This window comes from Mya arenaria, chromosome 2 (genome assembly GCF_026914265.1).
Source record: "Mya arenaria isolate MELC-2E11 chromosome 2, ASM2691426v1".
Classification (NCBI taxonomy): domain Eukaryota; kingdom Metazoa; phylum Mollusca; class Bivalvia; order Myida; family Myidae; genus Mya; species Mya arenaria.
This window is the reverse complement of record NC_069123.1, coordinates 44012533-44027578: the sequence shown is the minus strand read 5'-3', so window position 1 is coordinate 44027578 and position 15046 is coordinate 44012533. Positions and strand designations below refer to the sequence as shown.

Genomic DNA, 15046 nt, shown 5'->3' with positions numbered 1-15046 from the left:
GGAAAGGGGTATATATTAATGCTGCAAGGGTATATATGCTTTAAGTTAGAATATTAGCCAGTGCTTCTTTAAGTGTACTATTTATGGCTTGTTTGTATGGGTAATGTTTTTTATTCAAAGATATAGTGTAAAACTCGCCGAAACATATCCTGCATTAAAAAGAATCCTGGAGGAATATGCAGAGCCCGAACCCACCTACAACGGAGCACACCTACTGAATCAAGCATGCACATCAATTCTGGTCTAGCAAAGTAACTAAGCTATGCCCCTGCAGAGCCCGCTGATTTGATATTTGTAGCACAACTCTCATGCCAAGTTGCTAAAATTCTTTTGCTTTGGTTTCCAACCATTTGCCAAATATCTACAATTGAATTAATAAATCAGCTTTTAGTAATCTCACACAGTACAACTTCTATCTTCTGATGTGTTTTTTGAAGGGAAATTCATTGTGCTTTGATGTTGTTGTTTTTCTGCCCCAAAGAGTTATGATATTTGACAATTTCATCTCACATTAAACTCTTTACTATCTTTATTATGTCCCTTGCAATAATTATTTTACAGTTTTATATACAAAATTTCTCTTAGTTCTGTTTTGAGAAATATATATATAGAGAGAGAGAAAAACATAAAACAGTGTGTGTGTGAGTGTGTGTGCAACACAACACAAATATTGACTTCCTACAACAACAACCTTAAATGTGTTAGTTTAGCCGTCTTTTTTAAGGGTTTTCTGGCTAGCTCACTTTATAAGGTTGATGTTATTTCAGTCTGTGTTACTTACTGGCGCATCTTTCAGGGGTTGCAGGTTCGCTTCTTGGGTGGGGCATTTCTATATACATATAGATATATATATTCATTATATTTTTTTTTTATAATAAACAAAAACTGATGACTTTGTGACATCTTATGATGATGAAGGCCGAGGCTAATTAAATTTAACACATTAAGGAAGACACCTTCAATGATTTTGTGAGAGTTATTTTCTTAAATGATTTTGAGTTTGGGCAATTCACAGTCTGTGGAAATACTATGTAGTGCAGATATGAGGTGATTTTAACTTAAGGTCATTGAAGTAATGATTGTTTCATTTTAAGTGGATAAAAATCTTGTCAATAAAGAAATTACCAAGAAACATTTTATAGTTTCATGGCCATTAAATGTCATTGACATAAAGCAGTAATAGGATGTTTGAAAGATGATTTGGCTCCGAAAATAACTAAGTTCTTGAACAAATCTTCAAATTAATTCTTCATAGTTTTTTGCATTCACAAATGTAGAGACTGTCTCATACTTACACATAAAAATGTCTTTTTCTCATGAATATAAATTATCATGGTTGTATGGAGTATGCAGTCAATTCCAAGCCAAGCATGAAATTCTCGTGCACATGCCAGATGTACGAACAATACGCAGACATAATGACAATACGTCAAAAATACCTAGTATAATGAAGCACAAGCATTTCTAAGCCTTAATTAAGAGAACAATATGTACATGTTTATATTTATTTCCTACAATTAATTCTTCCATTTACCAAAAATAAATCTGCTGTGTTTGTGCAAAAATCTACCTCAAGTAGTTTTTAAAAGGTCAGTAATTAATACTGCAATGAAAATAAAACACAAACAATGTAGGCTTGCTAAATGGATAAATGTCCTATCATGAATTGAATTACAATTATCATTAAAACAGCCCTTTGATGATATTCTATGGTGATTGGAATGGTAGGGCGATGGTTTATTGCAGATGCATCAAAGCTAAAATCTGGTGCCCTACTGTTTAATATGTCAGAAAACTCTACCCTATTGTAATAAATCTCTGGTAACAATGACAGTATGATGATATGGAAATATGGAATCCTGCCTGATATTGGATGTGCTTAATGCAGTAGACCTGCCACAGTTCTGTGAACATGAAACTGAAGATGGAAAACAATATCATTGTCAAACGCAGGATATTTCTCAGAAATAAATGTTCTTGCTTGGTGACTTAAGTGTCAGACAGAAATATTTATATCACCATGATTATTTTCTGATTCAACAAATCTTCAACCTTATACCCATTATAAAATTGAGTAACCTAGAATCTGTAGCAAAAAAACACATTCTCTGAGTCAGAAAAATAACATGTTGAAGTTCAAATTTATTTTAAACAAAGGATTTTAGAAAAGTCTGTATAAGCTCTAAGTAATTGACAAATCCAATCATGACAAAAATGCCTCATAAACACAGAATGTACTGAATCAAAATACAAAACATTTTTATTTACCCTCACATTGTTAAAAAAGTTTATGTGCGTCAGTAAATCCCCAGTAGCAGTTGCAAAGGCTACACTCAATTAAATTTGCAATTTTCATAAATTACACTTCCTGTGTGTGCTGGAATGTTCCTACAGTTTTGTGCAAATTTCTGTGCATGCCTCCCACAAAACACAACAGTTCATAATTAGATAAAGTAACATTCTTATGAAACAGAAGGTTCAAAGATTTCAAACTGCATGGAAAATAACTTTTTAGAAATTGGCAAATGAATAGCTGAGAACAGTCTTTTGGATGAGTTCATTACTGAATTAAGTACTTCACTATACATATAATAACTATAGTTCTTTGGCGCTTAATTAGCTATGGAATTATTGTACAGGACTGCATTGTATTAACCAATTGTTGAGTAACCATATTATCATGGATGATTCCCAACTGGTGGAATTTTAGGAGACCCCAATACACAAAAATACTCAATACTTCATTATATTATCACAATCTTATTCAATCCCAAATTTTTTTACCACATTAAATATCATGAGTGATTCAAATGTATATTCTTCCAGAATATGTTGATGAAAACATTTATATAAATGAGGGTAAATTGAGACTAGAGCAAAAAAATACATGAGTCATTTCTAAACAACAAAGAGTTGTAATCAATTACTTATTTTGCTGTAGTGTAATTGTTCTCTTAGATCTTTACCTATGTTTTAATCAACATTTTCTACCAGAGAATCCTTTTTTAAAAGGATTATAAATGACAACCAACATGTAAATGATTTTGAATAATTCTGATGTTATTTGGTAAAATGAGATTGAAATCTGACTAGAGTATTTTTGTGATATTTGGAGACGTTGTCGCCGAGACCACTACCTAGGAAAATAGAAGTCCATAGTTTTTCCATTGCTGGAAAGTTACAACAGAAGAGATGTTTAAAAGGCTCCATACGCCATGCCTTACACAACATACCAACCATCCTGCCTTAATTGTTCCTACTCCAGTAGTTGTGATTAGTTTATTGGTGTAACATTACCTGTTTATATTAACATCTGATTCATAGTTCTCTCCCTTGTTAAATTTGCCTTGGTTGTTGGTGTTCTTCATTAAACTGTTTGATCGTGATTTCGTCTTGATTCCGCTACAGTTTGCAAATGTACTTAGCATTTCAAGTATTTGAAGCATTAAATGAGAATGGCATAAACTCTGCCCAAATGTTCCTATTAAATCAGGAGCGAATAGAAATTGACTCACAGTCACCATCAGCAATAGGGTGTATAATTCAATGTATAACATGAAACATACAATTAAAGAAGCAGGCTCAAACCCCAGAAAAGCATCAATATATGAACAGATTTCATTGATTTAATATCAACCAACCAACTTAATCGATACACTTGCAAGAACAGAGCGGTGACAAACAATTTTCTTTCAGGTGTTTGGAACTTACTGTTCGAATCAGCTGTTAGGCATTGCAATCATCATCTTTGTCTAATTGAGGAGAAGGTTTTGCAAAGTTTATTTGCAAAAAGTAGTATTTACTAAGAAATTATCTTAAGTTTAAGTTTACAATGCAAATAACAGCCATATGAAGATTAAAAACGTATAACTGACATTGCAGAAATGTTACTCATGTATCGGTTGTGTATGTCATGGATCTTTATTGCTGTCGAGTAACAATACTTGCTTCATTGATGCACCTGCCTGTTATGAATTTCGCTGATCAGTATTGACATTGTTACAAACATTATAAGGTCAGATCAGTCTAGTGATAGTCTTGGGATTTGTATGACAATATAGCCACCTTTATCTCATTCCGCTATCTGTTTATATGTTTAGTATGGTTTGGCTTATAAGTGACTGTACAACAGTATCTATTGACCACTTCAATGTGGAATCAATTTTCCTACAGAATGGTACAGGACACTATATACTCATACTAATAACTACCAACAAACTACCTTTGACAGCCAGTTTTCTGATAAGCCAACCATTTACTGATAAGCGTACACAGGCACACTTAGTTCTGATTGGGCTTGACAGCCAAGCAGCCTACAAATTACCCTGAAGTTATAAAGACACAGATTGTATCACCTGTAATTAAACAAATATTTTGTTTTCTGCCACCGAATTGGTGTTTGGGAAACCTCAGTGTTCTGGCTTTGACATGTGAGAAAAAAAAATGTGTCGGTTAATGAAATTTAACTTTCCAATAACATGGATTGTTTGGGGTTTGAGTTAGATTTTGTTAACTTACCATTTAACAGCAAAGGCTTTCAAAAACAATTGATCTGAGATATTTGAATAAAATTTGCACTTAATGTAACATACATGGTTAAAATAATATTTAACCCTTAGGCTGCTGATGGCGAATTTAAAGGCTTTGCAAACAGCTTGGAACCAGACCAGGCACCGAGTAACTCGGCGCCTGGTCAGGTTCCAAGCTGTTTGCCACTCAGTCAATATATCCCCAAAGTTTTAAGTAAATTGAAAGAAATTAAGAATAAAGCAGACGACATTTTTGAGCAGACGACAATTTACCCAGCATGCAAAGGGTTAAGCATGTTACCGGTACATGCTCTGTATAGGACGAAAAACATCTCATGTGGAATCTTAAGATAATTTCAACTGGTAATGAATTAAATTGAACTTCATGACTAAAACTAGCTGGCAATATCTGATCAAAAATTATTTTAATGTGCAACATTAATTATCGCAAGATATATCAACAAAAAATCCTTTGAAACTTAAATTTTCAACAGACCATTAAATTTTGTTCCTTTATCTTTAGATGAAAACTGCGACAATCCATTTAGAAAATGAAATAAACTTATTTTTTGTGGTTTTTGGATTGATTTCACATGAGAATTTTATAAAAAAAAAATTACTTGATGTTTTTCCAGATTTGTACTGAGGTGAAAATACATCCTATTCAAAGTATAAGCAAAAGTTCATTCAAAGTGCATTTTTCTTTTAATCACCAAAACAACTAATTATCAATCATGATCAATATGTTTTTCATGGTAAAAATGAATTAAACACACCTTAAAATTTAATACAGGTGACTTGTATCGCTTTTTTACGATCATTCATCCATTACAAAATAAATGTAATTTGTTTCTTATTGTGTCGATAAAGGTACAGCTTTGTCAAGTTTTCAAAAGATCCAAACTTTGAAAAGAAATAAAATATTTTTTACAAAATTGTGTTATTGGCATTATCAATGTCAATGATCATCCATTCATAGATTTATAATATATATGCGATAAAAAAAAGTGTATCCATAACATTAATGCAGAAATTTACATATTTGTGTTTATGTTATTGTTAAGTTACATTTCCTATTTGCAGGTCTTGGCACAATTATAACCCACTATATTTTATATTATGTTACATAGTGATGTGATACATTTCAACAGAAAATTATGTTACATAGCATTACATTATGTTACATCAGTCCCAACAGTGAGGGACACTCAGCAGAAGGCAATATGAATATAACCAAGGAAGACTCTACATCAGCACTACAGTATATTATGTTATGTTTCATTATGTACGCTTACATTTTCTACTTGCAGTTCTAGACATCACAGTATAACCTAGCCGACAGTGAGAGACAAATATGACAATATGATTGTTGAAAAGGATAGACAAACTAAAATCATGTTATTACAGTATATAACGTTACATAGCATTACATTACAGTACTACAGTATTATACGTTACAAAGCATTACATTACAGTACTACAGTATTATACGTTACAAAGCATTACATTTACGGTTACGTTTTCTACTTACAGGTCCTGGCACATACAACCCAGCAGTCAGGGGCAAACATGGCAATATGCTTGTGACCAAGGATAAACGGTTCAGAGAGGGCATGAAGTCGGACGTTCCTGGTCCTGGCGCTTACGAGGTAAGACACAGCAGGTTAAAGGCCGTCAGCTTGAGGAGTTTTTGGGCTTATCAGCATTATGAGAAAAGGCTGAGTTAGGAATAAAAATGATTCCTCAAACAACCATGCATTCATTGATAAAAAAAAAATACAGCCTGTTAAGATTCACGATATTGATTACTTTACAGTTATTTTATGGTCTTGACTCTCATAATCTTTGTTAAAAAAAATCTAATATTTAAAATATATTTCCTTTTATTTTTGATTTCATCAGATATAATACTGCAAATAATTACGCAAGAGCAAATTTACCTGCAGACATTTGATAAACTATAATACTGGCAATATAATGATGGATTATCAAGCAATAACATTATGGATTTGAAATTAATTCTCCCACTGTTAGAGATAACCTATGTGTATAAATTGAATTGAATAATTAATTATGGCTGAAGGGTGATTTCAATCTGCCGCATTCCATCACTTAGGCTCAGGTCATAGCAAAAATCAGACAATAAATAAAAACAACAAATGCAATTATTCCATTTTTCTGTCTTAAAATTGCATCTAAAATATAAACAATTACGAGTATCATATTTTATCACATTTTCATACATTGCTTCGAGGTCTAAAATCTTAGGAAAGAATGTAAATAATTATCTCTGTAACATTTTGAAACTCATTAAAATATTGTATTTGAGTTTGAGCAATTTCTCATATAAGTATACGCATTCCTTGTTAAATATCCTTGTTAAAATGCTCCATCTTTTACATCGAAATATTTTGGCCAAAACAAATTATTTTTGGATATAATGAATCATTGTCATACTTTTTTATTGTGCCGAATACTTATATAAAATTATAATATATCTTATTTTATGAAATGTAGGAGTAAATGTATTTGTAATGGGATGCTATGAGAAAGTTAGCACAGCTTTTTGGTAAATACTAGAAAACTATTTATAAGCATTACTTAGCAAAGTATCCTAAAAATTCCATGAAATACATTATATGACAGTAATCCATTGATAACGAAAAAATAAAACTTATTACCTTCTACATTATTTTTAATACTGTACATTTTATTGTCAACGTGAGTGAAACATTAACTTTAGTGAACATTATTGCAATGAAATGGAGAGATAAACACATTCTTTTATGGAAAGTTATTGTCGTTTTTACGAGCATTTACATTTTATTACCAAAATATAGCAAAACTGAGGTACAAATTCTATTAAGCATGTAATATTTCTAACATTAATAACTTTTTAATGCACTTTATTACCAAAAGAAATTATTATGCTTAGTGATTTGGAGTTTTGATATCTCTTTATCTTTTTTTAGTTAGTGATTAAGTTAGTGTATTATCAGTTATAATTTTAGATAATTTATAACCATATCCTATATAAATCTAGAATGTCAGCTTTTCTGTTTTTCAAAGAAAAGTGTTCAAATATTGTCAATGCCTTTATAAGACCTTTTCAAGGATCCCTTAAGCCGGATTTTGCGCCAAAATTGCTATAAATTACTGGATAGTTTGAATCCTTAAATTTCATTGTTTTTCATTATTTGACTTGAAAGTTAGACTATCCAAGCACAGCTTTAATTAATCACACTGCAGAAAGTAGTTAGCAGAAAGTACTGTAGTGCCTGCATCAGTGTGATTTAAGTCACCCTGCAAAATCTTTAATGTAGCAAACTGTCATGTTCACAAATGAAAACGACATTTAACTGTTGCGATTCCCATCTTACAAATATATTTATGGAGTTTTGCCCCTTTCACCTTCTTGAGTTTTGCCCCTTTCTCCTACAGATTTGCCCTTTGGCCTTCTGGAGTTTTGCCCCTGTCACCTTCTGGAGTTTTGCCCCTAGGCCTTCTGGAATTTTGCCCTTAGCACCGTCTGGAGTTTTGCCCCTTGCTCATTCTGGAGTTTTGCCCCCTTCCTGAGTTTTGCCCCTTGATCTTTTGAAGTGTTGACACTTTCACATTCTGAACTTTGGCCCTTTGACCTTTTGGAGCTTTGCCCTTGATCTTCTGGACTTTTTTCTTCTTGAACTTCTTGAATTTTGCCCCTTTCGCCTTCTCAATTTTTGCCCTGTCCACCTTCTGGAATTTTGCCCCTTTCACCTTCTGTAGTTTAGTCCCTTGACCAGTTCTGCATTTTTGTCCTGTTGACCTTCTGTAATTTCCCCTATCATCTTTAGGAGTTTTTCCCTTTTTACCTTCTGAAGTTTTGCCCTTTTCACCTTCTGGAGTTTTGCCCATTTCACATTCTGGAGTTATGCTACTTTCACCTTCTGGAGTTTTGCTCCTTTCACCTTTTGGAATTATGCCCCTTGACCTTCTGGAGTTTTCCCCCTTGACCAATGAGCATTGGCATCCACAAAAACACTTGGCAAACAATAAATAATAGCAAAGTTACTAAGTGCATAATTATAATGCTGTTACATAAATCATTTCTTCTAAGATCTATTTCATCAGCTTCTAAGCTTTTGTTTACTGACATATGACTTTTCAAGAAAAATAATATGGCCCTGTTGAAAGAGGGTCATTAAAAACTCATGTAATCCCATGCCAGAAGTGTCAAACAGTTTTAGGATACAGAAGGAAAAATAATGGGTAATGTCCAATGTCAGATAATGTTTAAAGATTCTGAGAACACATACATTTAGGAACTTGAAGAATAACAAAATCTATGGCATTATATTATTACTAAACCTAAACACAGGACTTATAATGACCTGATATCACAGACATGTACAATAAATTATCCTTAGGAATTGTATTAAAACTTGTTAGAAAAATTAATCTAAACATTACATAGGTGTAATGGCCAGCTAATGTTTTAAGATTACAAATTTTGATAAGGTTCTAATCAATTTGTTTAGTTGTCTTTAACCTTAAAGTCTTCTGCTTGGATTCCATCAAGGAAAAAAATTATGTTTATAGGATATAAAGTGTTTCATAAAGTGATATGATTCAATAAACTTGGGGTTATTCACCTTTGGAGTTTATTATGCTATCACGCCAAGAATGCTGTAGTCCATAGAGCAATCTTTGTACAGCCATAACTTGCAAATAGCTTATTTTCTTTGAATATTATCTGTTGGGACTTTATTAATTAATCACTTGTCAGGTGTTATTACTTACACACATTGATACAATTAAGGTCTACTTAATATATTCTGTCAACTTGTTTTCCTAAGCATATTTTTACTCCTTTTAACAATTCTTGGAGAAATTCTTGTTTTTTTAGCGAGTATTTTCATAGCAGCATCCAGTGATAAAAAATGTCTGTATTGTCCGTATGTGATGAAAACTGTTTTATGTTTGCCACAATTAAGAAACCTTTCAAGAGATTCTCATGAAACTGATCTTGATGTTTAAGCTTCTATCACACTGCAAGTCCCAGGACTCTGGCTGAAATATCAGTTAAGTTATACCCCATGATCAACTGAGAAATCAATATGAATATTAGCTTATGCTAATAACTTTTAGCTTAATTGTGTGGAAAGTTTTCTGGGAAGAAGCCAGTATTAATTGAGAGGTCATAAGGAAGTTCCCCTGTTGGGGAGCGAACCCACAACCTCTTTTGTAAGGGATAGAAACTCATACCACTAGATCACCATCACCCAACATGAGCACTGCCATTGGCATCACCATGCGTTATATTTGTATTTTGTATCATTCAATATAAAAGTGTATGCGTGCAAACATCTGTATAAAAAGCATTACTGTATTTTGGTATATTTCATTATTTCATCTGAACATTACAGAGTCTGGGCATTGTCTGCCTATGGACATACATCAAGCAAATTTCTTTGGACATTGTCCCAACGGTTTAATAATTTTTGACGACGTAATGTGCCACTGTGCTTGTGTCCCCACTAAAAGTGTGCACTGGGATTTTCGGTAATCACAAATTCATTTACGATATATGTGTTTTTCATGTCCGTCACTCGTAAAACTGTCAATAAATCGCTCTTCATTGTGAATTGTCACTCGAATGATAGGTATTGAGGTGGCCGCTATAAAATATTCATATTCTGTTTCTCTCGGTTTGATTGGAGACTATGCGTGAGAATAATTATAGTTTTTTTACACCGTCATTTAAATAAAAGAACACTTTCATAACGCAACATTTTAAGCTGAGAGCCTTTTTTTTTTTCGAAGGAAATTCAGAGTTTTGTTGTAGCCTTCATCAGTTGTCATTTTGTTTAAGTTGTTGGTGACAGTGGTCTTCCTGCAAAAACTTTAATATGGACTATAAATTGGAATTGTACAATAAACTAGGGTCTCATACCTTTTAATGTTAATTGCTTTTAGCTTGATTATGCAGAAAGCAGACTATAGATTTTTGATTCACTCTTTAGTTTGTTTCCTTCGTAGAAACTGGTATTGCTGTCCATTTAGAGAGGTCAAGTACCTCTGGTGGGGATCAAACCCACAACCTCTTGAGAGGCAGACACCTATACCACTAGACAACTCTCACCCTTCTGATGAGTAATGGCCCTTGATCAACTGAAAAAGAGATGAAAGACAGAATTCACATTCAGTGCTTTTTTTTATACCAAGGGAATTATTTTAACTCTTGCAATATTAATGTTCATTCCGCATAATATGCAATATAGTTGCCTAATAAAGCATTACAGTATTACATCCAACATCAAGATATACTAAACGGAAGACTTAATGGATTTTCTTGCCAAACAAATTGCCAAAAAGATTTAATTTATGGCTTCATTGTATCCCACATGTGATCTGTAGACAATATTAAGCATATAGATAAGTTTTGACATGTGAAAGTCTTTCTGAGCTGGCATGTGCATAAATTTTAAGAATTATTATTTAGGGAACTTCTTCTTCAATATTCCCTGTACAGACATTACATTATCCAGAAACATGATCCATGGTGCATGAGGGGTGTCAGTCTATTCTTGGATTTCAGAAATTTTACCATCATTCTTTTTAATTTATGCCATAGAAAACATGATTTTCATTCTAGGTATTCATTTAAATTGATAACTGTCCATGCAGTACTTTAAATCCAGTTAATTATTAAGAATTTTAAGGTAAATAATGAAGACATGTAATCTCTTGAAAAACATGATGATTTGAAAGGATATAATGCACCATTGAATTGTAACCACGGCCCAACCCAGGTCTGGGGAAGAGCGGGGACTAAGACTTCCGGTTCAGCCAAACCAGGATAAAATCAGGGAAAAACTGCTGGTAAAACACGCCAAATGCCCCTGCACCCAGGGATACCTAAGGCCCATTCCCCACTATATTTGGCGTGAAAACAAAACCACCACATTCACTCAGCACTGCCGGGCCACCTGGAAGGGAAAAACATGGCCCATTTCCCCCTCTTTCCCGGGTATACCCCTGGACCTGGGTGTGGGGGGGGGGGGGGTACAATCGACTGGAGCATAAGAATTAATCTTTGTCTTGAAGCATAGATCTTTGTCCTAATAACAACAATGTGTAATGACTTCTTTTTTGGTAAATAAAGTTGCAATCTATATATATATAGTAACATGTGCATGATTTATATTATGAATGATTTAAATTTATAAAATAAAATGAGATCTAAACTGTTTCACTTGATTGTAAAATATGAAGAATTCAATATAATGACCTTTCGGTATTTTTTCTGCGGCCTATCAGTCATGTACACGGACTTTTGTCCCTCGGGACCTGGTTCCTTGATGTTAAGCAGAATAACACACTCAACAGAAATCTGATTGAAAAACATATTAGTATGGGAAGAAATAAATGTTCCTGTCAGAAGAAGAATCATTTGATAAGGATGTTTACAATATATCATTTTCATTTCAAACAAAAATACTTTATGTAAATCATCTCAATCCCCAAAAGATCCGGAAAAAATAACTTTTTTCGCTATAATTCCCTCAACAAAAGATATGCTTTATGAATAGTGATCGGTTTATGAATATAAAAGACTGAGATGTAATGATCCGTTATATTAGAAAAATATGTTCTTTGATATACAAAGCATTTCTAAGTAAAATATGATAATCATTCTACATATTTCATGATGTAAGGCAGGCATTTAGCCTGACATGATATTACCTTGTCACAAAACAGAACACAAAACAAGCAAGTGCTTAAAACATCTGACATTAAAGTGACATAACCTTCATTAATTTTCTTGAAAAATATTATTTTTAAATCCTTATTTTGTTTAAATATTTCCCTGTAACAGCTAGAATCAATTTCACGAGAGTTTAAAATGATAATCATATTTTTTTCATTAATATTTTATGGACAGAGAAAACATTTTAAAATTGGCATAAATTGAGTGCTGATTGAATATACAGCTTCTTTCGTCAGAATAAGATGCATGTTAAGTATCCTTGTTAGATAAATTATGCATTGATACCACACATGTAGGGCATTTAAACATTGTTCTAGGCGGAAAGAAGTTATTTTTCCATGTAAACGCAATGATAAATTCTTCTGTTTGCCAATTAAGTAGCCAAAGGGCGTGTTATTCATCTTCTAGATTTGGTCCAAGATTTTTCAAATATCAGAGCATTTAAATAGCAAGATTTTTTTTAGTTTGTCTGTTTGTTCAGAAATTATTTCACTAACACTGGTAATTTTCTGATATTCTTTAGTTTTGCTTTTTTTGCAGAGAAATTATAATATAAAATCAAGGATGTCACTGACAGAGACAGTCTACTTTGAAATGTGCAAAACCATATTCCCCCATCTGTTTTAGAAACAAGGTGATTTTTCAACTGCAGATGTTGAGTAGAGTAAATCATCTTTAAATTTGCCAACTGTTTGTGGCTTTGGACAGGTTTTATTTTAACCGCTAATGGACACTTTGACATAAATCGTGTTTTACGAGCTGTCCCATAGCCGTCCCTGGTGTGAAAAGTAAATAACAAATGTTGCCCGCCTTCAAATCAGGGTGCGATTTGCATTAATCTTCAATGCAGAAGTCCTCAATTGCATTTTTTTTATTAAAATTAGTATGAAACTCAGCGCATTCTCTAGACAACATATGCAAGTCAATCGGTCCTTTGTTTTCAATCCATCTTTTTCTTTCTCCCCACTCAGGCAAATTTAGAAACAATAGAAATAGGTTTTAATCAATTTAAGGGTTTCATTGTGCAGTTGTATGACAAATTGTTCCCAATAAAAACCTTACCTTTTTAAAAATTTAAAGATTTGTAACAAGGATTTGATTTTATGGTTAATGTGTAAAGGATGTAAGACATCCATTAACAAAGAAAAAATGTCATCAAAAAATACTAAAAATATTGCCTACATAATAATTTTACAAATTAACCCCAAAATTAATGATGATTAAATATTATAAATATCTTTCTTATAAGTAACTAAATGAATTATTTAAATCATTGGTGTAAAAAAATACCATATGAAATAATTATTTTTATTACATATGAATATCATGAATATCCAAAAGTTCAAATCCAGTAAAACTCATTTTTACAATTTATAGAGGCGCAATGAAATGTCTTAATGGTACTTAAAGTGATGTGTCCCAAAAGAAACATTTTGTTAGTTGTCTTCTGTTCCATATTTAATCTCTGAAAGTTTGAGATGATTCACAGCAATGTTCCAAATTGTCTCTAGGTGCAAAAATGCACATGACATATTGTTGTTAACAATGTCTGCTATTCTTTTTAAGCTTTCTTCCTTTGCAGTTTTTCCTTTTTACACCAGAAACCACATTTCATCACGTGAATTGTCTCTTTTGTCACTACAGATTGAAAAGTAATACATTATCAAATCTGAATCCCAAGTTTTATAATCCCATTGCTTCTACGGGATTTTAAGAATTCAGTTTTAGTTAGTTTATTGGCCCCAGTCTGCATTTATTGTTAAATTTGATTTTACATTGTGAGAGATGTTGCATTATTTAAAGCCCCCATTAGACATTGTCTTGATTGCAGACTTCTAAAGAGTTCGATTAAAACAAAGTACTGGTATTTAAGTAATGTGATTAATGATGTAACGCACATTGAATATGTTCCCTAAAAGGGGATTTGGTGTTTTTATTGCATAAATAATTGCATAAATTTGTAACATTAATGCCTAGAACAAAGAATGTCTCAACATTATAAATGCAGCTTGTGACCCATAGGAAGAAAATCAGCAGTCATGCAAGCCCTTTTACATGAAGAACATAAATTTGGAATAGGTGGCATGGAAAACGGTCCTTAGGGTTTGATTCTCATTGCAATCCACAAGTCGTTTTTGGGCGCACATGAACTGAAAGCTTGAATTGGAATATGCTTGGTCAGGATTGCATACACACACTGGTATTCAAATAAAGTTGATGAAACACCTCAAGTCTTGTATAGTAATAATATAGGTGCATCAAAACTGATATGTAATGCTGTTTCTACTGACCAGTTTTATCATATTGTTTCCAAATCCCATTTTGTAACACTACCACAACATGATTATATTCCATGTGGATATACCAGGTGGCAAAAAGTTCTCATCACCTTGGGCTACCTAGCTAGACATGTTTCCACAAGAAATGAAGATTTATTGCGTGGGCTCATGCCTTCTCTGCATGTTTTGTACAAGATGAATTAGTCTTCAGTTCCCATGCCCTTCTTCTCTGATGCCATCTTAACATGCAAGTTTTGTCAAATTAATGAGTTCCTCAAACTATGAAAAAAGAATGAATGGATCCTTATGTTTAATATTCACACTCAGCTTCATCTTCTCAAGATCAGAACAAAATATACAGAGATCATGGCATGCACACTTTTTGACGTTTATATCAGGTGTATGTTCTAAGCAAAACATTTCAATGCAAGTTGTTTATTGAACTTTGAAAATGTTTTATAAATAAATGGGCATTGTTATGTATTTCT

The 15046-nt window shown here is 32.8% G+C and overlaps 1 protein-coding gene across 1 annotated transcript in view; it reads left to right on the top strand.

Moving 5' to 3' along the window:
- LOC128205250 (sperm-tail PG-rich repeat-containing protein 2-like) overlaps window positions 1-15046 on the top strand; it is a 79481-nt gene that overhangs the window by 58347 nt on the left and 6088 nt on the right. Inside the window, exon 12 of the mRNA XM_052906767.1 lies at window positions 6063-6178. Coding sequence (XP_052762727.1) covers window positions 6063-6178 — 116 coding nt within the window. The remainder of the gene's footprint in view (window positions 1-6062; window positions 6179-15046) is intronic.